This window comes from Schistocerca gregaria, chromosome 2 (genome assembly GCF_023897955.1).
Source record: "Schistocerca gregaria isolate iqSchGreg1 chromosome 2, iqSchGreg1.2, whole genome shotgun sequence".
NCBI lineage: Eukaryota > Metazoa > Arthropoda > Insecta > Orthoptera > Acrididae > Schistocerca > Schistocerca gregaria.
This window is the reverse complement of record NC_064921.1, coordinates 361,690,205-361,716,845: the sequence shown is the minus strand read 5'-3', so window position 1 is coordinate 361,716,845 and position 26,641 is coordinate 361,690,205. Positions and strand designations below refer to the sequence as shown.

At 39.9% G+C, this 26,641-nt stretch overlaps 1 protein-coding gene across 2 annotated transcripts in view; it reads right to left on the bottom strand.

The window, feature by feature from the left end:
- Positions 1-26,641, bottom strand: part of LOC126337076 (pseudouridine-5'-phosphate glycosidase-like) — a 1,418,644-nt gene that overhangs the window by 1,224,794 nt on the left and 167,209 nt on the right. Inside the window, exon 10 of one of the 2 annotated variants that reach the window (XM_050001421.1) lies at positions 18,083-21,739. The exons of the other annotated variant lie outside the window; for it this stretch is intronic. Within the exon in view, the coding sequence (XP_049857378.1) occupies positions 21,734-21,739 (6 nt within the window). The 3' untranslated portion in view covers positions 18,083-21,733. Of the gene's footprint in view, positions 1-18,082; positions 21,740-26,641 lie in introns of those variants that run through there. 2 annotated transcript variants of the gene reach the window in all.

The window sequence follows — 26,641 nt, the reverse complement described above, 5'->3', positions numbered from 1 at the left end:
TGTCTTACGGAATAATTTTCTGGGGTAAATGATCATTTAGAAGAAAGTATTGATTGCACAAAAATGAGCACTAAGAATAATACGTGGTGTGCACACATGGATGTCATGTAGGTATCTCTTCAAGGTGCAAGACATTTTAACTGTGCCTTCACGCTACATATATTTGCCGATGAAATTCATTGTAAATAATCCACCACAGTTTAATAAGAATAGTGATGTCCATACCTATAGCAAAAGAGGGAAAAATGACCTTTATTACCCATTATTAAAGCTCTCAGTGGCTCAGAAAGGAGTACAATATCAGTAATAAAAATCTTTCATCATTTCCCCAGTAATATAAAATTTATGGCATTTAGTAAAGCAAGTTTCAAATCTAACTTAAAATTATTTCTCCCATTCCTTCTATTTCATTGATGGATTTCTATTTAAAAACTAGTAGCCACTAAAAACAAAAACAAAAAAATCTTCTTTTTAAGTGTAATTGCATGAATATAACTAAAATAATAATGTGTTCTTTAATGTTAGCAATAATCATGTAAACACATTTTGGAAACTGATTCATTCCACATCATTTTGATAAAAGAATTGTACAAATGATCTATGGAAATGTAGCTAACCAACTAACTAAACAACCACCGCAACTACCATCAGTGCTCTGTGGTCCCATCTATGCACCCATTCAACAATAGTGGTACAATCAAACATATTTATCTCAGGCATTTTAAGGCACAAAGACATCACTTAGCAAGCACTTACACAGAGGTGTTCCTAAAGTCTCAGTTCTGAAATAGCACAGCGGCTTACTATGTTGATGAATGTCCAGACTGAGCAGTGAGACATGCCAACACCTACATCATCACACACACTGCACTAGACAGCACCATTCTTAGAAGCTGTAATAATATTCCCTAAAGCAATGCATGTAATTACAATGCAATAAACTACTTTTTAAGAATGAAATTCCCTCTATGTGAGGAATAACTGTCTATTTGCTAGTGACCATCCAACCCAGTCACAAATCTAGTTTGATATTCAGTCTTCTGTTCATATGTCAACAGCATGGAACTATATCTAACACAGTATCAGCATATACATATATATCTAATGCCATCCAAGGTCATCAATGAACAGTGAGTTTCCCCACCATTAAGAACAACATCCTATATGCTAGAAACTCTTCAATTCACTCATAAATCCTGTGTGATACTCCATAATTTGCTCATGTGGTAACAGCATTCAAGATGTTGAAGAGGCTGTTCTGGCAGCCATTGAGGGAACAGGGTGCAGCTAACTGCAGATAGTGGTGCATGTTTGAACCAATAATACTTATTGTCTGGGCTCCGAGATCATACTTGGATCATTCCAGTGAGTTGCTGAAAAGGTAGAGAACATATTATCTGGGCTCCAAGATCATTTTGTTAGTATTGGGCATGATAAAACTTCCTGTGAAACATTACTAAATGCTTTCTCTGAAAACTACCAAGAACAGATAGCTCAGGACCCCGCTTATGACAGAAATATATTGGCTCAAATGATTAAAAAAAAAAATGGACCTGACCTCTTTGAGGATATCCACATCAAAACTGGTATCAGTAAACATGATGCGATTATGGAAATAGTGATTACGTAACCACAAGGAGCAACTTAAACACACAGCAAGATCTATATGTTCAGTACACTAGATAAAAAATCAAAGAACTTGAAACTTTCAGCACAGGGAGAGATCATGTAGAGAAACTACGGCTCAAGATTGAAAAAATAGTTGACCATGCACTGGATAGGTATGTACCCAGTGGGACAGATTATAATCGGAGGGATCCTCCATGGTATACAGTCACTGTAAAGAAACTTCTAAAGAAACACAGACTACTACATTATGGGTATAAAACAAAGAATAGGGCTATAGATAGAGTGATGCTGAACAAAACACATTTGGGTGTCAAACAATGTATGAAGCCTTCTATGACTGCAGTAGCAGAATATTGCCAAATGATCTATCACAAAGCCCAAAGAAATTGTGGTCATATGTAAGGGCTGTTAGTGGCATGGCACTGAAGTTAGTGTCCAACCATTCATGAGTGAGACAGAAACTGAAACTGAGGGTAGCAAAGCAAAAACTGATGCAGTTAATTCCATTTTAAAATGTTTGTTTAAAAAGAAAAAATTAGTACAATTGCCTCAATTCAATCATACCATTGAAATGTGAGAAAAATAAATTTTAGTGTCACAGGAATCATTAAAACTGACAAAGCTCTAGGGCCCACAGGAACCACTGTCAGATTCTATAGTGGACGTGTGGCTGAGTTAGCCCATCTTTTAACTATAATCTATCATGGATCTCACAAACAAAGAACCACGCCCATTAGGAGGAAGAAAGCACAGATCACACCCATTTACAAGAAGGATAGTAGAAGTGATGCAGAAACTACCACCCAATATTCTTGACATCAGTCTGTTGTAGAATCTTAGAACATATCCTGAGCTCAAACATAATGAGATATCATGAACAAAATGGCCTTCTCGAAGCCAATCAGCACAGATTCTGAAAATATAGATCATGTGACACCCAATTCTCACTCTTCTTACATGACATACTGAAAGCTTTGGATCAAGGCAGTCAGGCAGATGTAGCATTTCTTGATTTCCAACATGCATTTGACTCAGTAACACATCTATACTTATTGTCAAAAGTATGATCATATGGTGTATCAAGTGAAGTTTTTGACTGGACTGGGGATGCTGTTCATGTTGTATATTAATGATTTTATGGACAATAGTAATAGTAACCTCAGACTTTTCACAGTTATCTATAATGAATTACTGCCTGAAAGAAATTGCATAAATTTTAAGTCAGATCTTGAAAAGATTTCAGAGTGGTGAAAATATTGGCAACTTGCTTCAAATGTTCAGAAACGTAAAATTATGCACTTCACAAAATGGAAACAAATGTAGTATCCTATGACCTTAACATCACTAAGTCAGTGTTGGAATCTGCCAACTCATACAAATACCTGGATGTAACACTTTGCAGGGATATGATATGCAGCGATTCACACAGGGCCAGTCAGGGTAAAGCAGGTTGTAGACTTTGGTTTACTGGTAGAACATTGTGAAAGTTAAATCAATCTACAAAGGAGATTGCTTACAAATCAGTTGTGCAACCCACTCTACAATATTGCTCAAGTGTGTGGGGCCGATACCAAATATGACTAACAGGAAATATTGTACGTATACAGAGCATGGCAGCACAAATTTTCACAGGTTTTTTTGATGCATGGAGAAGTGTCACAGAGATGCTTAAGAAACTGAACTGGCAGACTCTTTAACATAGATGTAAACTATCCTAAATAGCCTACTTACAAATTTTCAAGAACTGGCTTTAACTGATGACTCTATGAATATACTACAACACCCTTATGTATTGCTTCCATATGGATCAGAGTATAACATTAGATTAATTACAGCATGCACAGAGGCATTTAAACAGTCATTTTTCCCGTACTTAAGTGAATGAAATAGGAAAAACCGTGATAGTAGGTAGAATGGGATGTACCCTCTGCCATGGACTTCACAATGGTTTTCAGAGTGTAGGCATAAATGTAGATGTAGAAGTCTCTGAAGTGATCTGGAAATTCTAGTTTCAGGGCAGTACTAAACCTAACGAAGGCATATCCTCAGTTGTCAGTAAAAACTGCTTATTAAAGAGTTCTGTGACACCAATCATATGTTACCAACATCCCCTATACTCTTATGGCTATCTGCCCCTCTTCATCTCTACTAATACCCATATTGTCCTTCACTAAACTCTTAAAGCTATCTGGCACTCTTCATCTTTAATAATACCCAAATTATTCTTCACTATATTGCAAACTGTCTTTATTTTTCTACCTAATGTGGCTGTCCTCTTCTGGTAACACATTGGCTGTAATGTCTGAATTAAACTACTGGTCTTTAAAAGCACAACACCATGAAGTTTGCATGCAACAAAAATCAAAATAGCATTAAGTGTACCACATGCATGGATACACAAATCATTACCGTTTCAGCACAGTCGTATAAGGTATGTAGCAGCACCGCTATCTAAACCCTACATGCAAGGAAGGATTACGCAGCGAGTTTCTCATTCTGAAATGATATTTGGATGTTTTCTGCATGTGAGAAAATTTTCTTATGCATTGTACAAGAAGGACAAAAGCCTACAAGTGCATGTCAGAATTCAAAGTGGCAGGATAATAGCCTATCCAGACTTAAGTTTATGCTCCTCACTTTGGCCAGGAACCCATGTCTTACATGCCAATATGGAATTGATGGTTCCAGGAAGATCATAGTCAATTCCATGCAGGATCTCAATTGTTCCTTGCAACTGGGACCAGAGAGGACAGATAGATTGTCTGCTTTGCCATGCAGAATTGTACAGCCATGTCACATACCTTGTGTCACAATATTGTTTTTTTGTAGCAAGACGAGTATCTACATGGGCTGTGTGATGACATCGGGAGCACAATGAACTATCAGCATGGTGACCATTGTTGTGACTTCCCTTGACCAGCAGCAGAGAGAGGCACACCAACAGTGATGTTTCCAACAACAACCATGAACACAGGAGCTGCAACATACCATCTTTACAAATGAGTTCTGGTTCTGCATTCACCATATCACAATGGATGTATTTATACAGGGTGTTACAAAAAGGTACGGCCAAACTTTCAGGAAACATTCCTTACACACAGATAAAGAAAATATGTTATGTGCACATGTGTCCGGAAACACTTAAAATCCATGTTAGAGCTCATTTTAGTTTGTTCTTCCACCTATGTGCAATGGAGCACATTCTCATGATTTCATACTGGATACTCTACCTGTGCTGCTAGAACATGTGCCTTTAGAAGTACGACACAACATGTGGTTCATGCACGATGGAGCTCCTGCACATTTCAGTCGAAGTGTTCGTACGCTTCTCAACAACAGATTCGGTGACCGATGGATTGGTTGAGGCGGACTAATTCCATGGCCTCCATGTTCTCCTGACCTCAACCCTCTTGACTTTCATTTATGGGGGCATTTGAAAGCTCTTGTCTATGCAACCCCTGTACCAAGTGTAGAGACTCTTCGTGCTCGTATTGTGGATGGCTCTGATACAATACGCCATTCTCCAGGGCTGCATCAGCGCATCAGGGATTCCATGCGACGGAGGGTGGATGCATTTATCCTTGCTAACGAAGGACATTTTGAACATTTCCTGTAACAAAGTGTTTGAAGTCACGCTGGTACATTTTGTTGCTGTGTCTTTCCATTCCATGATTAATGTGATTTGAAGAGAAGTAATAAAATGAGCTCTAACATGGAAAGTAAGCATTTCCGGACACATGGCCACATAACATATTTTCTTTCTTTGTGTGTGAGGAATGTTTCCTGAAAGTTTGGCCGTACCTTTTTGTAACACCCTGTATGCATGAGTTCCAAGGAGAATGAACATGGCCAGAGTACATTTGTCATCTCTGTGCACACCCAGAGCCTGCGTTATGTTATGAAGTGTCACTGGGTACACAATATGATCTCTTCTGGTTCAAACAGCCAGTAATTTGACCTGCAGATGTTACATTCTGGGGTGTTAAGGCCAGAGGCTGAGTCCTATATTGTTGGAAATACCTTTTTAATGCAAGACTGCACGTTGCCTGTGCTGTCCTGACCTACCTCAATACTGTTGCCCCGGTTTAGCACATTCTCCAAACCCTCCTCCACTGAAAACCTCCACTCATGGTTTTCTGAGGGACTGGCACATCACCATTTGCCAGCCACTACAATTGATGAACTCGAGTATACAGTTGCAGCAGAATGAAAGGTGCACTCATTTCTGTCATACAGTCTCAGTTTGATTCAACTCAGTTAGAGTCATTGTTTCTGCAAGACAACATATCTTGTCACATAGCATGATGAAGACTTCTCATTTGTTATGTTTCTTCTGCTCCCATTAGCAACCTTTTTTATTTTTAATTTTTATCTTATTTTTTATACATCTGTGTATTGGCATGTAACTCTTACATAAAAACTCACATTTTTACTTAAACTGGATTTCACTTGAATTTATCATTAAGATAAACATTTTGGTTCTTTGGGTCACACTGGTGTAATGAATTTCCATTGGGATACTCATAATTAGAAAATACAATTAACTGATGTAAGTACTACAGTTCACAAGGTGCAAAATGCTATGAGGTCATTAATACCGGTTGATCAAAAAGTCAGTATAAATTTGTAAACTGAATAAATCACGGAATAATGTAGATAGAGAGGTAAAAATTGACACACATGCTTGAAATAACATGGGGTTTTATTAGCACCAAAAAAATACAAAAGTTAAAAAAATGTCCGACAGATGGTGCTTCATCTGATCAGAATAGCAATAATTAGCATAACAAAGTAAGACAAAGCAAAGATGATGTTCTTTACAAGAAATGCTCAATATGTCCCCCATCATTCCTCAACAATAGCTGTAGTCGAGGAATAATGTGGTGAACAACACTGTAAAGCATGTCCGGAGTTAGGGTGAAGCATTGGCGTCTGATGTTGTCTTTCAGCATCCCTAGAGATGTCGATCGATCATGATACACTTGCAACTTCAGGTAACCCCAAAGCCAATAATCGCACAGACTGAGGTCTGGGGACCTGGGAGGCCAAGCATGATGAAATTGAGGCTGAGCACACAATCATCACCAAACGACGTGTGTGAGAGATCTCTCACGCATCTAGCAATATGGTTGGTTCTAATAAAACCCTATGTCATTCCAAGCATGTGTGTCAATTTTTACCTCTCTATCTACATTATTCCGTGGTTTATTGAGTTTTCAAATTTATAATGACTATATTTAAGAAAGATCACCAATACCTATAGAAAGTCTGGCAGTCAGTCCTGCTTTCCTGCAAAGTACTTTGAATTTTCAAAAACTAATTACCACATCATGAAAGAAGGTTGTATACATGGAAGAACCCTGGAGACAGATTATATAATGGTAAGACAGAGATTTAGGAACCAGGTTTTAAATTGTAAGACATTTCCAGGGGCAGATGTGGACTCTGACCACAATCTATTGGTTATGACCTGTAGGTTAAAACTGAAGAAACTGCAGAAAGGTGGGAATTTAAGGAGATGGGACCTGGATAAACTGAAAGAACCAGACGTTGTACAGAGTTTCAGGGAGAGCATAAGGGAACAATTGACAGGAATGGGGGAAAGAAATACAGTAGAAGACGAATGGGTAGCTTTAAGGGATGAAGTAGTGAAGGCAGCAGAGGATCAAGTAGGTAAAAAGACGAGGGCTAGTAGACATCCTTGGGTAACAGAAGAAATATTGAATTTAATTGATGAAAGGAAAAAATATAAAAATGCAATAAATGAAGCAGGCAAAAAGGAATACAAACGTCTCAAAAATGAGATCGACAGGAAGTGCAAAATGGCTAGGCAGGGATGGCTAGAGGACATATGTAAGGATGTAGAGGCTTATCTCACTAGGGGTAAGATACACTCTGCCTACAGTAAAATTAAAGAGACCTTTGGAGAAAAGAGAGCCACTTCTATGAACATCAAGAGCTCAGATGGAAACCCAGTTCTAAGCAAAGAAGGGAAAGCAGAAAGGTGGAAGGAGTATATAGAGGGACTATACAAGGGTGATGTTCTTCAGGACAATATTATGGAAATGGAAGACGATGTAGATGAAGATGAAATGGGAGATACAATACTGCATGGAGGGTTTGACAGAGCACTGAAAGACCTGAGTTGAAACAAGGCCCCGGGAGTAGACAACATTCCATTAGAACTACTTACGGCCTTGGGAGAGCCAGTCCTGACAAAACTCTACCATCTAGTGAGCAAGATGTATGAAACAGGCGAAATACCCTCAGACTTAAAGAAGAATATAATAATTCTAATCCCAAAGAAAGCAGGTGTTGACAGATGTGAAAATTACCAAACAATTAGTTTAATAAGCCATAGCTGCAAAATACTAACACGAATTCTTTACAGACGAATGGAAAAACTAGTAGAAGCCGACCTCGGGGAAGATCAGTTTGGATTCCGTAGAAACACTGGAACACATGAGGCAATACTGACTTTACGACTTATCTTAAAAGAAAGATTAAGAAAAGGCAAACCTAAGTTTCTAGCATTTGTAAACTTAGAGAAAGCTTTTGACAATGTTGACTGGAATACTCTCTTTCAAATTCTAAAGGTGGCAGGGGTAAAATACAGAGAGCAAAAGGCTTTTTACAATTTGTACAGAAACCAGATGGCAGTTATAAGAGTCGAGGGGCATGAAAGGGAAGCAGTGGTTGGGAAGGGAGTGAGACAGGAGTGTAGCCTCTCCCCGATGTTATTCAATCTGTATATTGAGCAAGCAGTAAAGGAAACAAAAGAAAAGTTCGGAGTAGGTATTAAAATCCATGGAGAACAAATAAAAACTTCGAGGTTTGCCAATGACATTGTAATTCTGTCAGAGACAGCAAAGGACTTGGAAGAGCAGTTGAATGGAATGGACTGTCTCTTGAGAGGAGTATATAAGATGATCATCAACAAAATCAAAACAAGGATAATGGAATGCAGTCAAATTAAGTCGGGTGCTGCTGAGGGAATTAGATTAGGAAATGAGACACTTAAAGTAGTAAAGGAGTTTTGCTATTTGGGGAGCAAAATAACTGATGATGGTCGAAGTAGAGTGATATAAAATGTAGACTGGTAATGGCAAGGAAAGCGTTTCTGAAGAAGAGAAATTTGTTAACATCAAGTATGGATTTAAGTGTCAGGATGTCTTTTCTGAAAGTATTTGTATGGAGTGTAGCCATGTATGGAAGTGAAACATGGACAATAAATAGTTTGGACAAAACGAGAATAGAAACTTTCAAAATGTGGTGCTACAGAAGAATGCTGAAGATTAGATGGTAGATCACATAACTAATGAGGAAGTAATGAATAGGATTGGAGAGAAAAGAAGTTTGTGGCACAACTTGACCAAAAGAAGGGATTGGTTGGCAGGACATGTTCTTAGGCATCAAGGGATCACCAATTTAGTGTTGGAGGGCAGCTTGGAGGGTAAAACTCATAGAGGGAGACCAAGAGATGAATACACTAAGCAGATTCAGAAGGATGTGGGTTGCAGTAGGTACTGGGAGATGAAGCTTGCAGAGGATAGAGTAGCATGGAGAGCTGCATCAAACCAGTCTCAGGACTGAAGACAACAACAACAACAACAACAATTACCAGTAATTGAAGAGATAATTATCATTCAAGTTCATCAGCAGCCCCATTCTCCACTGCAGACTTCATCATAGCATTGTTAGATTCCAAACTTCGAATATCTACTTTTGTTACTTCAATTTCTCAATAGAAAATGACACAGAGCGTTGTTCAATTAACTCACTCATTAATAATTTCACGTCTTTTACCCTAATTTGCAATATGGTGCTCACACTTTTAAACCAGGGGATCCACATCACATAAGAATAAGAGTCAATGTATTTTTCTATATTTCTGACTAGCAACATTTTCTATGAGCCAAAATCACATTAATTCTTGCAGTTCATTCAAAATTGTAAAATGGATAGGCCAAAATGTTCTCATGGTTATTTTGACTATACTGCACATTTTTTGCTCATGATGATATTGTTTGGTTTGTGGGCACTCAACTGTGCAGTCATCAGCACCCAAAGTTTCGCTGAGAAGTCCTTACACATCCTCCGGACAGTTTCTATCACTGCCTGTGTGATTTTCATATTTTTTCAGCCCTGAAGAAAGACATTCATGTCCATCAATTTGGTTGACCTGGGTACAATCATGGTTCTGTAAGCAACTGCAAACATTTTTTCATGAAGACATTGACCTCTCTCTCCCACATAACTGTTTAACAGTTATGGTGATTACCTTTGAAATAACAAACCATTTGCTTACTTTTTATCCATCCATCTCATTTTCATTTGGCTCCTTGTATAGCAATGTTTACAGATTTTTGAGTGATTACACTACCTCAAATTAAGGAACATTTCACTGAACTGTGTCGTATTTGATAAAAAGTGTGGAATATCATTGTCATCAAAATGAGTGCTATTCATTATGGACTGAATTAATGTAATCATTGTATTCTTCTCTGATAAACTATTACAGTATTGTTTGTCAATTGTCAGGTTTTCATGTAAACGTGAACTGTGTTTTTGCCACTATTAAATATTCAAATTCACCATCACAATGTTTATAGGTAACTACTGTAGGTGCTGATCTGGTTCAGTGCACAAATATATTTTCATAGTGCACAAACTAGTCACCATTCTCAATAACTGAACTTAGTGAAGAATAAATGTGTGTCTTAGTGCAATTTAAATTATGGTGCTGTGTACATTTTTGAGCAAACAACATCCCTCAATCTTTTTTAATTTCAGCTTCAAGGTGACCAACAACAATTCTACTGAGAGGAGACTACAAGCATCAGATCAGTCACATTGCACTCCAGCTACTAAAGTTTGCACACATCACTTACAAATTTAATCACACAAGTATTCCTTCTACTATAATGTATACACACAATACGTAAAACTGTGTTACGTACTATTTGCTGACTTGGCAATTTTGGCAGATGTTAGTGTACATTCTTCAATATTCTGTGGCATTTCTCGAAAGAGCACAGTATCAAAATTGAAGTTATTCCTGAATGACAGATACAGTTTCCTTTCTGTCCCACAAGATACATTTCTTCTTTAAGTAACCAATGGTTTTTACAGGCATCAGTCAATCTCAACTACTTCTGAGTGAAAATTATTTTCAGATATTGGTAGAATATTATTATTAAATGTCTTTCATTTTTCATTCATGTAATGAGCACGGTAAATACCTCTCCAGTTTACCTATCTGAGCAGTTTATTAAGATACTCAGCCTTTAGTCCATGAAGTACCCTCTCAACTTAGATTCAATAGATCATTTGATTGTATCTATGCTTAACATAACAAGCTGAACAAACTGAGGGGCCATGGGCTATTGGTTTTGTGATGTGATCCAGATTCCTGGGTACTATAAAGATATCATCACTCGGTGATTTGGCACAGTCAGCTATTCTAGTTGGATGTAAATTTAATCAGCATCACCAGCAGTCACTATTTATTTATTTTACTGTTAAACAAGCCAACAAAGCTTCAATGTGAATTAAAAATGGGTTAAAATTTTCTACAGAATACTTACAAAAATTACTATAATAATACCTTTGTTACAAAATTGTACTACAGTAGTGCATTCTTTCAGTTGCAGCTTTAGGCAAAATTTATCAGCAGCTATGTTCTTAAATGTCTGGAGATTTCTTATAACAGGAAACTCTTTCTTTCTCCTTACCTATGCTATGGAAGTAGATACCTAATTTAAATTCTGTAACATTTAACATATCCATACCACTGGTCACATGATGTTCAGTGTGTCACATTATGTCAATTGTGTTTGATGACTATAATTTATCAATGAAGTAAGTGGTTCATTAATTTCACTCCTCAGTCCTCAAAATTTGTGATTCAATAAGAAAAGTGAACATTTTACACTGATCAAGTTAGGCTTGGTAGGAGAAAATTTGCAACCAACTGCATTTATCAAGAATGTATGAGGGCCATTCTAATAGTAAAGAACATTTATTTCTCCAGATATTTTTATGCAAGATAATGAGAGTAAACTAATTTTACAAGCTGTTTCAATATCTTAGCTATTTTTTACTTACTGGTAGTCACTGTCCAAATTTAAACTTATGTTATACTGCTCCACAAGCTTACTTATGTCTTCGGTTACTACGAAGTTGTTGAAACAGTCACAAATGTCCTCTTTCAGTCTGTTGTCATTTCCAAAGTGCTGTGGTGTCGATAGGTCACATCGACCACATAAAGCATGATCTTTGAACTCTAACCGCTCTGACGAGACGCCATGTTAATGTTATAGTCACCCTTTGTACCTTGTACAGTGTACATGTGATCTTTCTTTGTGCTGAAATATATGTATGTATAGACATTCATAGGAACAGTTTGTTGCATATACAGTTATCCGTATTTCCGTTTCCCATATTGGGGACTTCGAAATTTCTATGTCTTCTGCGACTTCCACACCGGCTGTGTGGAATCAACAGGTTTTACATTCGATGCCATGGCTGCCTCACCCAATGTCCCAATGTTTTATACATGGATTTGGAGGCTCAGCTACTACTACCAGGCCACTCCAATCGCCTGCCGGCGGTTGTTTTGCCACTAACGGACAGTGATTCGCAATCTCCAATGAAGTTAACCTCAAACTTTGCAGCTATACAACAGCCGAGTGTTATACCATTACCTCAAACACTAGACTCATGTTTCGTGTCGCCGAACTGCCCATGCCAACATGTGAAAGATGAAGTGAACGATTTCCAGAATTGTGTAAAGATCGATTGCTCATGTAGTGTTCAAAAGGACCCAAATTCGCATACATGTTTTGATCCTCTATGCGCCGCAACAATGGTTACATTAGTGCCGTGTGCAACACCGCCATTTGTGCAAAACGCACACATGGTCAACTGCTATCAAGCTATGCCAGGTTTGTCTTCCTCACAATTTAATAACAAACATTTTTATACATCAAGTTTGCCAAGCTCAAGCACCAGATCTGTTGCCCAGTTTCTTGACCATGTGGGTTTGAGTACAACCTGATGGCACTTCACCGTCCAGGAAAATTGTTCCATGACAATGTGACCGCCAGCAGGTTTCACCAGCGATTTATGGTCCTACCAGACGGGGTGCATTTCTAATTTGCACAGAAAACTCTCACTGTTGCCACACCAAGTACCAAACCACACCTCCCTACCCCCCCCCCTTTTCCCATTCACAGAAGGCCCCGATTCTGACCATATAGCCATTCACTCCTTTCGCAGTATTGTCTGTGCCTGTTGCACCAGCCTTCCACGTCATTTCTGAGGTGGACAATTTAAGAACTGTGCCTTTAACCTCCAGTCCAGTTTATGGGCCTACCTCATGCAACACTCATCTGTTCATTCCCACGGTACTGACCATGCCTGCCATGTTGTGCTTCCGTGACTCATCAGGGACATTGCAACCGTCCATTGTTCGGGACGTGTTCACTAGTAACACACCCATGCCAGTAGTGCCAGGTTACAGGACAACCTATCCTACCACGGGACAGCAGGCCTTCCAAGATACATCAAAGCCACCCTAATTCATCCCCCCCCCCCCCCCCCACCTCCCCACCCTGGCCATCTGCCGAAGCTACCTCCTTTATACAAGGACAACCCAGTTTCATGGTTCGTGCTTGTGGAGCACCTTTTGGAGTTACATCAGGTGACTGACAACAGCTCTAAATTTCTATGTCTCATCACGCACCTCTATGACCACTCAGATTTAAGTTGTGACCACCTCCTTTCACCACCGCCGCTGCCAAAATATGAGTTCGCCAAGAAGACAATATCGGACCAACTCGCCTGGTTGCCACATGAATTAATAATCAAGATCCTGTACAAGGAACACCTGGGGGACTGCATTCGATCACAACTCTGGCGCCACCTTCGGCTACCTGTTAGTGAACACATGATGCCAGACGTTACCCTGTGGGTGGTATGGTATGGTCTGCCAAGTTACCTACCAAGCTGCAGATACACCTGTTACCACACTCTTCCGAGTCTATCGGCTCTCGCCTTCGCATTGCAGATCATCTATATGGACTAATGTGACATAAACAACCAGCACACCTCTAACTGCTGGTTGGTACTACGCCGCCTGCTTACCAGCCGTCTGTGGGCACACGCACAGCTTGTTCGTCGGCATGCCATCTACACCACTGGGCAGTACTCGTTTGCTGTCTCCTTTTTTTGAGCGCTCTAGAATCGCACATCCACCATACGTCCCAGTTTACATTCCAGAACGGATCAACAAGGACAAACCTCCTCCGCTATCACAATCACCACCACTGGCTCATCCATACTGTTGGTTCAACAAGATTTTCGAGGATGAAGCCAAGAAGTGCAGATTACCTTGCCAGCACCCAAATGCCAACCCCATGATCTGAAAGATGCGGAGTCCTGTGGGTAACTTCACAGGCATCCTCAAACATTGCACTCCATCCACTCATCCTCTTGGCTGAGTGGTCATTTATACATGACCGACATTTCGTCGCAGCTTGTTTTCCTCGTCAACACAGTCACTGACGTGTCCATCCTACCTACATCGTTGGCTCCTCCCATTTTTTCACTGACAAAGTCGCTTCTACATGCTGTCAATGAATCAACATTACAAACTGTTGGCTCTGCTAAAGTTATGGTGCACCTATCTCCTCCTCTACGTTTCCTGAACGTTTGACAAACCAATTCTAGGTATGGATTTCTTGTCCCATTAAAAACTCTACCGGAACATAGTCCAAGGTTCAGTTCTACACCACCCTTCTGCAACACAGATACTGTGCTCAGGCACTTATTCTCGTCATTCCATTTCCATTGCGACAAGTGATTTGGTTCACTCATCAGATTAGTTCAAAAACATTCATTACATGTGATGATTCGCATTCAGTAACCTCTGCACCCGCCATATGCCCGCTACGTGCAGCGCCATGTCTTTCAGTGCTTCTAATGACAGTCACACGCGCATGCAAACATGCCCATTACACAGGTAGCCACACTGCGTGTTGGTAGACGTTCCTCCTCTCTCGCGCGCCAACCACATGATTCAGCGGCCATTGCCATTTCCCGTACAATGCCAACACCTCTCTCACCCGCGCCGGTTACTTAAGGCAAAGCTAACAACAGACAATTGCTGCGTGCCCGATCTGCTCCATGCTGCGTGTGCAGCCGACCTCTCCAAACAAGTGCACGCTGCGCTCACATCATAGGCGTCTGAATTTCGTGCTGCCTTTTCCCACTAACACTAACGGCTATGCCTCATCGCGCCCCATTCATCCCAAATCTTAATGTCAGGACGTTACTCAGCCTCGTGTGCACTTCTCAGTCTCTTCTGTCACTGACGGAATGACACACAAGATAATTACCACTGCTGGCCCTCCTATTAGGCACAAGGTTAGATGCCTCAACCCCATTAACATGTGCATGGCCCAGCAGCAAATTAACAAACTTCTGGAAGCAGGCATTCTACAGCCATCGGACAGCAATTGGTCTTCACTGATTCACCTCATCACCAAACACGGTGGTTCTTTTCAAATGTGTGGTGACTACAGACACTTAAATGCTCATACCATTATGGACAATTACCCAGTGCCGAACATAAATGATTTCACCCATATGTTATTGGGGGCCACAATCTTTAGTGTGATCGACTGTAAACGTGCCTATCACCAGATTTCTGTAGCGCTGGAAGACACTCCAAAGGCTGCTATCATCACGCCGCTCTATTTGTTCCAATACAACATCATGCTATTCGGCTTAAAGAATGTGGCACAAACGTGGCAACGTTTCAATGACTCAATCTTACAACAGTTTGAGTTCTGCTTTGCATACCTGGAAGACATCCTCATTTTCAGCAAGTCGACTGAGGACCACGAAGATCATTTATGCCAGGTCCTCCATGCCTTGAACTCCAATGGTGTCAAGTTCAACAAAGATAAATTCCAATTGCGCCAGTCTTCTGTGACATTTTTGGGTTACACCATCTCTGTAGATGGAATACAACCTCCCAAATCCCGCATGCTGGCTATCACGTCATTGCCACGCCACCCCCGTATATGTACAAAGAACTCCGACGTTTCCTGGGTACTATAAATTACTACCGCTGAAATCTAGCTTCTGCTGCTGCTGTGCAGGCCCTGCTAACAGACTCGCTGTCCGGCAAACAGACTTCGAGCCTTAAGCCAGTCCGTTGGACTGAAACTATGATAGAGGACTTCAGGGCTCCAAAGACAGCATTGGCTCACGCTGTCATATTCGCCCACCCCAATCCATCTGCCGAGTTGTTCATCACTATGGACACCAACGACAACGCGGGTGGGGTGGTATTACAGCAACACAAACACGACACGGTTTCACCCCTTCATTTCTTCTGTAAAAAACTGTCTACAGCACAGACGAAATATTCCGCTTTTGATAGAGAACTTCTGGTGGTCTATGAAGTCGTTAAACACTTTTGCCCTGACATCGAGGGCCATTCTTTCTTCATCCTTACTGACCACAAACCACTGGCGGACACCTTCGGCAACCCCCCCGAGGATACACCCACTCGGCGTTTCCACCACTTCGACCTGGTCTCTCAATTTACTACAGACATACACTACATTAAAGGCACAGAAAACATCCCTGCTGATTTCTTCTCATGGATCAATACTGTCTCACACATCATCAATTTATCCAACCTCGCCACTCTCCAGGCCTCTGACAAGGAATCTCAAGCTCTCCTCACAGATCCCCAGACATTGATTGTGTTGTTTACCAAAGCCAAGTTCCCCGATGTTTCAGACGAAGTGTGGTGTGACTCTTCTATTGGCACTCTGTGGCCATTGCTCCCTCCCACGTTGCGCCGACAAGCCTTCGACACCTTGCATAATCTTGCCCACCCAGCGTCCGCACAACCACATGCCTCATCATCGAGCATTTTGTTCAGAAAAATATTAAGCAGGACTGTCAAACCTGGGCATGCAGCTGCATTTCCTGACAATGCAACAAAATTGGACACCATACCAATTCCCCCCCGGCTCCCTCTACTACTCCCGGGCCGGCCGACACATCATCTGCCCCCACCGGCTGTCTGATTACAAGGTGGACCTGCAGCCCATCAACACACCTTAGCACACTGCTCTGACTGAGATGGAGCTTCCAGTTGTGTACTTGCCACCTCGCACTACTCACTCAAACGTTGATGCCCACATGACCTCCCCTCAGGTCTCACAGGCCGTACTCCATACTGTGGGGGGAGGGGGGTGGGGGAAGAGGGGGCCAGGCAGTGTGCGGTGTTGATAGGTCACATCGACCATGTAAAGCATGATCTTGCCATATTAATGTTACAGTCAGCCTTTGTACCTAGTACAGTGTACACGTGTATCTTTGGTTGTGCTGAAATACATGTATGTATAGACATTTATGGGAACAGTTTGTTGTGTATACAGTTATCTGTATTCCCGTTTCACATAGTGCTTTCTGCTCAAAAGACCCACCAATTTGACAAAAAGATAGTAAACACTCAGGATCAAGTCTGAGCTACAAGTTGGATGCTCAAAAATTTCCACTTACACTGCTATGCACCGGAATGTGAGCTAGCATTGTCATCAAGAAGCACAATGCTGCTGAGCAACACTCTGTGCCGTGTGTTTTGGATGGTACAGCTTTGTTAGTGCAGGATGTGACAGTGGGTCATTGCATTTATGATCTCCCACCTAGGTATAAAGTTAAGCAGTAGGATGCCCTTTCAATCCCAAAACATAGTGGCCATAAGCTTTGTGGTGCTCAGAATTTGTTTGGGTTTTTATTTGTTTTGTTGAGGATCATGAATGATGCCATTCTATTGACTGGCACTTTCTTTCTGAACTTTAAATGAGAAGCCCTGGTCTCATCACCAGTAATAATGTGGTTCAAAAACTCCTTATCATCCTTTTCATACCAAGTGAGAAAAGTTAGTGTAGTTCCCAGTTTTTTTGTGTTCACTTGTTGAAATTTGGGGACCCACCTGGCACATACATGTTTTTTGTATTTATCTCATATCATCACTAATAATTTGAAGTACTGCTTATGAAATTCCAAGCAAGCACAAAATCAGTGCATCAATACTAAAATAGCAATCCTGTTAAGTTTTTCCTCATACCTTCAACAGTCACCACTGAAGGTTGGCCTGACATACCTTCAACATGAGTGTTCTTCCATGATGCACCTTTTCAAACTGAAGCTTCATTCACCAAATTTCCATAAACTTTGGTCATCTATATATAGTGGCGGCTTGTGCAAAATTTTACCAGTGTGATACAATGTGGGTGCCTATAAACGGGTGACTTACTAGTGTAGCAATCATAAACAGGTGATTTACTAGGGTAGTAATCATAACTAAATTGATACATAAATAAACTGAACTCTTTAAATATATTTCAATTTTATAATTAATCATTTAACATTGTGAGGAATAAAATAAATACTGCCAGAAGTCCCTTCTACTCTATGCATAAATCTTTAGACAGCATTTTATATTTTCCTATAGCCAACTAGGTGAAATACATAAAAACTTTAAAGGGGTATCTACCTGCTTCTACTCACAGGGTCTGGGTCAAATTGGTGACCCCCATTAAACAACTTCCTGTTACATTTACATTTGGAACATTTTGAGTAAATCTACCTGACTCTTTAAATCTCACTTCATCTTCCAAAGATCTAATGTAAAAGGGCATCTTTAGCAGAATTATCTAAAAAAACACACTTTCATACTAAATTTCCTTTTATATTCCCCCTTTTTTTTTACTCACCGTCTATAGCCTTTTGACTTATAGTAGTAATTGTAACAATTAATTTTACTTACGTAAACTGAACTGTTTTAAATATATGTAAATTTCATAATTAGTGGTTTAACACTGAGAGGAGTAAAGCAAAATGAAAAGAAGAAAATAATATGTTGGCAGCAGCAAAAGTCAAACCTGTGTCGATGAACTGCTAATCACGGCAATTGACCACTCAGCCACAGCACTATTACAACAACTGCTCCTCTAAAATCTACACTTGCACAATACATTACACACAACTTCAAAGAAAACTAATAATCTGATGCTGTGAGTAATGTAGCACCCATAGCGCCAGAAGTTATTAGGTCATATCAGAGCATGCGCACTCAAAGACTGACAATTGCTTCACTTCTCTCAGTTGGCCAGCCATCATTTCCTGCCCTCGACACTGGTTTCTACTTATTGTGGAAAGAGTGTTACAAAACATGTTTTTCAACAATGAAAACAATCAATTATTGATAAAATTATCATTCCAATTAAATTATCTATCCAATTAAATAATTTTAAAAACATGTTTTTTTTTCATGTCATTAGTGTACCAGCACTCATTTGAAGAGAAATGGCATAATTTTAATGTGGTTTCCGGCTTGCATTCGAAGAGAAATAGCATAATCTTTGTATGATTTCTGGCTTGCATTCAAAGAGAAATGGTTTCACTTAAGTGCAATATTTACAGTGTGCTATAGCACATTAGCACTTGATAATCAGATATCACTGTCTATATGTAAATTTTGATAGGGTGGACATTTTTTTATTCAAACTGTATTACACTAAAACCTCACACTTGTCAGGGTCATTAATTTTGTTATACATTTTTAAAATTCACAAATAAACAGTAAACAACTGTTCTTGCTCAGTGTTAGCATCATAACTGCACCAATGATTAGGAAGATCTTCGACATGGCAACATGAGTGGGGGGAGAACAGCATGCCTTGTCAGATCAGAATGTTCTTTACTTTTAGGAAGACTCTTGTAGTAGGCTAGAATTGAATTCTTTGGTTACTTTCTCAAAGTGAATGTTTGTTTCAGTGCTATATTCCCTCATAAATAGGTACTGCCGTAACACCTGTACACACGGGTATTTTATTACTTTTGACAGTGCCCACCCCATTAAGTTTTTTGCCTTGAGCACTGCCAGTTTCATTTCCCTTTACTGTTGAGGTGAAGGTCATGCTCAGTGTAACCTCATCTTCTGATAGGATCAATAGGAACTAAACCAATATATGTTGCTGCACTCAACACAAACAGCCTTTCCAATTGAAAACAAACTCTTCTGAAAAAAAGAGTCACAAAGAGGTTCATCTTAGCAGCCAAAAACAGGTACAGACTCATTACTGGTATGATTTGATGCTAATGTCACCTCTATCTGGTCACACTGTGGAATACATGGGATCTCTGGTGCTATATTACCTGGCCCGCCCACTATAACACCAGTCTTCCTTTATTAAATTCCCACACAGTGACTCTGCATGCTGTTTCACCTGATCCAGAATGGCACTAGGTTAAAAAAAATGTATGACTTGATAATCTAAAGCTAGTTCATCTTGCAAAAGTTGGCTGATACCTATTGCTTGAAAATTATTGTTGCATTGCCTAGACTAATGTACATAACCTCTCAAACATCTGTTACATCTGTGATGAGCATCAGAGACTGAAATAACCTTCCCAAACTTGTCCAGAGATATCTCCAATACCTTGTCTCACCAGTCATCTACCATCCCCCATACATCACAGTCCAGCCACAAAGAAGCTGTCCTCTTGTGACTCAGTACCACACAGAAATGAAGCAACTGACTGACATACTCCACCAGGGTTTCGATTATCTCCCATCCTGACCTGAAATATGATATATCCTCCCCATCACTCCCACAGTGGTATTCCATCACCTGCCCAATATAAGCAATATCCTTGTCCATCCCTAATTTACTACTGCCCCTAATCTCTTGACTCATAGCTCATATTTCTGCAATACAATCAGGTGTCAGATTTGTCCCATGCATCCTCCCACTACCACGTATTCCAATCCTGGCACTGCCGTCCTCTAACCCATCAAAGGCTGGGCCAAATGTGAAAGCATACACTGTGCTGCATTCTAAATGGCCGTGATAACTAACAGGCTCTACATCCACATGAGTGGCCACCACCAAACTGTGGCCACACAGTTGCTTAAAATATTGTCCAAAATTATGTCTTTCACTTTAATGACTGCTTCACAGCCTGTGACATCTGGATTCTCCCCCTCTAACACCAGCTCTTAATTGCTCAGGTGGGAACTCCCCAACATATCATTAATTCTCATTGTAACAAACTTCATCAATTGGCTAGATCTCTTCATATTATAGTCTTATTGCCAGCTTTGTCATGAATTCTGCCTATGTTACTGTTTTTGTTACATTGTTAGTCCACTGATATATGACAATTCTGGTGAATACATTTACAGCTATAGGAAAACAGTTGTGGCAGACTGTTAATATTGGCTGTCTTAAATTACCTTAACCAGAGTTATATGGACAGCTGAGAAAGAAAACACCATCTTGATAAGGGGGTTTCCCATTGTGTTCATAGATGTTGGTGTATGTTGCAGAAAGCATAATTTTTCTTCTCATCCCGTATGGTTAAAATCCTCTGACCTGCGGTTCTGGGTGACATTCCCAAAATCTACCCCTTTTCCTAGACCTCTCCTGTCCTTTTCCTTCACCTTTCTTCCTTCCCCTTCAACCCTTCTGCCTGAAGAAAGAACCACTGGCTCCGAAAGCCTACCAATCACAACAGTCTTTTATGTGTGTGTTCTGCTGCCACTTGATGAGTAGATTTTTTATCTACCCAATTAAATTTTTTTATCAAGAATTGATTGTTTTCATTGTTATAGAAAGCATAATTTAAGTTACAGGTTGCTGCTGCTGATTAAATGATCTGTGAACTCAATAACTAGTTGACAGCAATGTGCAGCTGACAACCAGGCAAGAACAAGGTAGCCAGTAAAGAGTCCAAAATCTCACTGATGCAGGTTGAAATTACAAAAAAGAAAAATGTTTAAAAGTAAGTTCAATTCTGACATGACTTTATAACAATGTACGCTGTGTCAACAGGATACTGCTGTTGCTCTTGAATGTAATGACTGATTCTGAGGGCTAGTTAGAAATGCTAAGTGACACCTGACTGCATTTAGTATGAGGAAATACAGTAGTGTTGATTTTAATTTCTGCTAAAAGTTATTTGTAGGTTTCACTCTTGATGTTTCACTCTGTTGAACTGCAGTGATGTCCTATGGCTGAAATGGAAAGTTGGCTTAGTTAGAGTGCCAGGGAATGAAAGCATTGTTTCATAAATGACAGTTCATTTATTCTGTGCAAGTAACATAGGCTTACGTGGTGATTTTTACTCAAGAATCAAAACACTGTTGTTCATCCTCAACAATTTCTGAACTGTCAGGCAAAGTTATTAATTCAGGGTTCAGTTAATATCATGAAATAGCAAATATTACAGGTTTTATTATTCAGACCCCATGTTTGTGTTGCATCTTCCTAGGCCAATAACTAGTACTCAGTGCACCTAAGTTCCTAAGGGCTAATTTGATGACAAATCGCATCCTCCCATATGTAGTAAGTGCCTGAAAGATATAAGAGGTCCACCACCATCTAGTTAAGCCAATTTTTTACAGTAATGTTAAATAACTTTAATAACCTGAGTATTAAGTGATAATTATAAATACTATTACATTTTTCATTCCACATACAGCGATGGGCTTGTATTATGAGAAAGAAGTTCTGCCACACAGACTTGGAAGTATGACATTAGCAATGACCAGCGGCCACTAGGTTGCATCATCATATTCCGAGAGCTGCCACTACATCCATCTGCCATCACGATGTAGAGAATAAGATGTACCACAGAATAAGCTTGTTTAATGGAATATGAATGTTTTTACACTGAATACACAGCAAAGGCCACAACTGTCATAATAACTATAACTACATCTTTTAGATTGTGTTAACTGATTACTGATCTGCTTTCACTACTATATTTTGTCTGGAAACTGATCAATAGTTTTCCTGCACAAAGTCTGTTGTAACAAAGTAGTCTGTATTAGACAGTTGTCAAGATTTTGTGACTGATTATTTGAAATACTAACAAATTAATTATTTATGTAACTGTAATTGTTTGGGAAAAGAACTGGCTGATGCATTATTAGCGATCCATAGTAGTTGTACTTAAAAGTAAATGCAGTGCATGATACCTAGATTCATATTAATAAGAAAAATACACACAAACATAGTGTTTGTTTTCCTTGTTTGAATGAAATAAACAAATTTTAACAACATTTAAATTCTTCTCCCTGAAATTAATTTGAGAGTTATATTTAATCCCTCATAAGTGATATGAAAACTTGGAATCAGGTATCAGCAAATGCTGCTACATGGGTTGGATAAAAAGTAGAGGCAACATGGTTATAATTCATACCGAACTTTTGACTGACATTCAGCCCTCAGTGTAATTGCCCTACATCTTGATCACCTTCCTCCACAGAGATGGAAGGCATTGCACACCAACAATGCATCTGTGCTGGTATAAGCTATTCCCAGCACACCGGTTGGCAAAGATGTAGTGCAAAGCTGGCCGGGATGGTCGAGCTGTTCTAGGCGCTACAGTCTGGAACTGCGCGACCGCTATTGCCACAGGTTCGAATCCTGCCACGGGCATGGATGTGAGTGATGTCCTTTGGTTAGTCAGGTTTAAGTAGGTCTAAGTTATAGGGGACTGATGACCTCAGAAGTTAAGTCTCATAGTGCTCAGAGCCATTTGAACCATTTGCAGTGCAAAGATCAATAGCAGGCACTGGATCAAGTGCACTTATCACAAGAGAGGCCAAAGACACACCAACTAGCAACATACCACCAACACCCTCTCAACAGCAAGTATTTAGGCCACTGCCACTGACAGGAGGGCTTCACTCAATCACTAACTCACATTCCAGTTGGCGTCTGTCAGCTCACATCACTGGCTATGATGGTACATGGTGACCAAATTAATTGTAATAGCAAGATACTGATATTGTCAGCAAGAGGACTATTACGGATGAGCTTATACCACAACATATGAACTCAATTAAAGTTGAGTAGCAGCTACCTGTTCATGTAAATAAAGAACTGAGTTAATCCATGTTTGCATTTGTGTTTTAGAATGAGTATACTGGCTACCAATAACCACATCCTGTTCCTTGCTTCCACGATACAAGACTCTACAGATAATTCAGTGGCGATCAAAGTTAATTAATTTGGTTGAAGATTTTGCTTGCTTCTCTTTTCTTTTAGCTTGCAAGGGTGTTCACATTCAAGTGTTTCCAATTTTTTATTGTGCACTTGCATGTATTCAAGGAGGGTAGCTGCAGAACTAATCAAATTTCTCTTTTCAGTGGCTTTGCCTGCTTTTTGATATAACATATTTGTATACACCTTGAGTTCACTGCCCCCTTCAGCCCGTCCCTGTGCCTCAGCTGTAGAAGCTCAATGTGATGGATCTAGCACAAGCTTTTCAGTTTCAGAACCAACAAATAACTGCCCTACTGGTGACAGTACAGCAACTACTGGCTGTGCAAGCTGTGTCAGCTGCACAACTGACCCAACCAGCCCGTCAGGTGCTGCCAACAAGTATACGTACATTCTGGCAATTTAAGGGCCCAGAAGAGGAATGGATTGAATAGCTGACTCAGCTCCAAACACATTATCAAGTTCATCATGTTCATGGTACTGTAAAGTTACAATACTTCCTTTTGATTGCGGGCTAATACAAAAACTATTCCCAACTGCATCTTCCAACAAACTCAGCTATGACCAAGTAATCACTCCATTAACCAAGTATTATGACCAGCAAGTCCAAGTAGCTGCAGTTAGACATAAGTTCTTTTGCTAGCAGAAAAAGCCAGAATCGATATACCATCAGTGGCACACAGAATTAAAGGGCATGACTAGGAAGTGTAAATGTAAGTGTAGTTTTACAGTGATCTCATAATATGCAATATGATAACATTCAATGTCCCAGATGGCAAAATATGGAAACAGATCTTGAAATACTCTGATACATCAGTTCCTAAAGTATTGATAATCTTAGAGCAATATGATTCGAGTGCCCTAGCAGCCGATAAGTTTGACCATGCCACAATTTGTCAGGTTGAGTCGCCCCTAGTGCCCCAAGCAGCCATAACGAGTGCATACTCAGCCACATGGACAACCATGTAGATGTGTAAACAGGTCTATGAATTTAGTGAAATCTTGCCATAGATGTTTGCTCGCCATAAAAGAGAGGATTACCCATCACATAACGCAATGTGTTACATGTGTGGAAAAAAAGGCTGTGTCCAAGCAATTTGTTTGCAACAGCACAAAAATGCCAATTTTGCCCACTCCCAGAAAAAACAGGTACTGTGCAGTGAATGCTATGTTTTATGTTTTCAAAACATACAACAGGTGCTGACAAAGGTAAGATTAAGGTTGTGCCTCCTTCTCACCACAGCACTGTGCAACGACATTCTAATAAACTATATTTCTCATCATGAACTGCTGGCCATCATGTGAACTTTCCATCAGACAAAGATGCCACAGTAACTTTGCTTAATAATGCCACGTATGTACAGTTAGGCTCACCATTCCTTTCTAAATCTAGCAAGCACCTCACTGCTTGCAAAGAACAGGAAATTACAGTACTTGAACAGTGTAGCTTGCCTGCCACTTACAAATCTAACACTAGGACAGAGAATTTTACTATGCTGAAATCAAGAGACAGTGAGAACATATTTGGTTTATATGTCTTTGATTTGTTTTGACTTTCCATCCAAGACAATGTACTTTCAGTATCTGCTTTTGCACCAAAATACATTGTAGCTTAAGGAATTTCCTGAACTATATTCAGAAGGAATGAGGAAAGTTAATAACTTTGTAGCACATGTTACACTGAAAGACAATGCACAGCCTCAGTTTTTCCAGGCCTGCCCTGTTCCAATTGCTTTAAGAGACAAAGTACAAAGTGAATTGAAAGAATTGCAAGATAATGGTGTTACTGCTCCCATGCATTGTTTGTTGCCTAAGCCTTCTGGTCGCATTTGCATTTGTGTTGACTTCAAGTCTACAGTCAACCCACAGACAGTAGTTGACACTTATCCTTTACCTCTTCCTGAGGAACTCATGGACAGGCTTGGTGCAGGATGTTACTTTCCTAAGATAGACTTGCATGATTAAATTCCACTGTCTGAAGAATCACAGAAAGTGTTTGTTGTAAATACACACTTAGGACTGTTTGAGTATCTGTGTTTGCCCTTTGGCAGCGCTTCCGCACCCACCATTTTCCAGCATTACTTGGAACAGCTGACTGTAAAAGTGCCATTTTGTTTAAATTACCTTGACAATATTGTTGTCTCAAGTCATACATCAGAGGAACACACTGCCAACTTGCATATTTTTTTCTGAGTTTTGTCAGAAGCAGGACTCAAGTGTCATCTTGAAATACATGACTTTTTTCAAACTGAACTACAGTATTAATGTCATGTGATAAACAGTCAGGGTGTGCACCCCTCCAATGTCATTTGCTTGCAATCCATGATCTGCCTGTTCCTCACAAAATTTCTGAACTGCAGTCAGTACTAGGCAAGATAACATACTACATTCAGTTCATATCGAATGCCACTCAGATCGCAGCTCAATTGCATCACTTGTGTCAGCAAAATGTATGTTTTATGTGGACTAAAGACTGTCAAGATGCATTTCAGAATCTCAAAAATGCTTTACTTAGTGGGAGATCTTTAGTGCATTTTGATCCCTGATGCATATGCCTCATCTTGATGGGAAATTGATGCATAGGAATCTGAAATGCTGGAATCTTTTCCCTTACACTACAGAAAAACTGCACAGGCCACGAAAGCAGACCCATATCTCAAGATTTTGCTGCATTACATTCACATATCTTGGCCTTGTTCATTGAACAGTATCCAGAATTCAGTTGCGCACTGATGGTTTGCACATTGGCATAACCTTTCAATGCAACAGGGTGTGATTCTAGTTCAAAATGACAGTGGACAGTTGTGTGTGCTTATTCCCAAAGAGCTGCAAAAGGATGTGTTGTGCTTGCCCCACCAAGCACACTGTGGAATTGTTCGCACTAAACAGTTAGCGCGATGGCACTG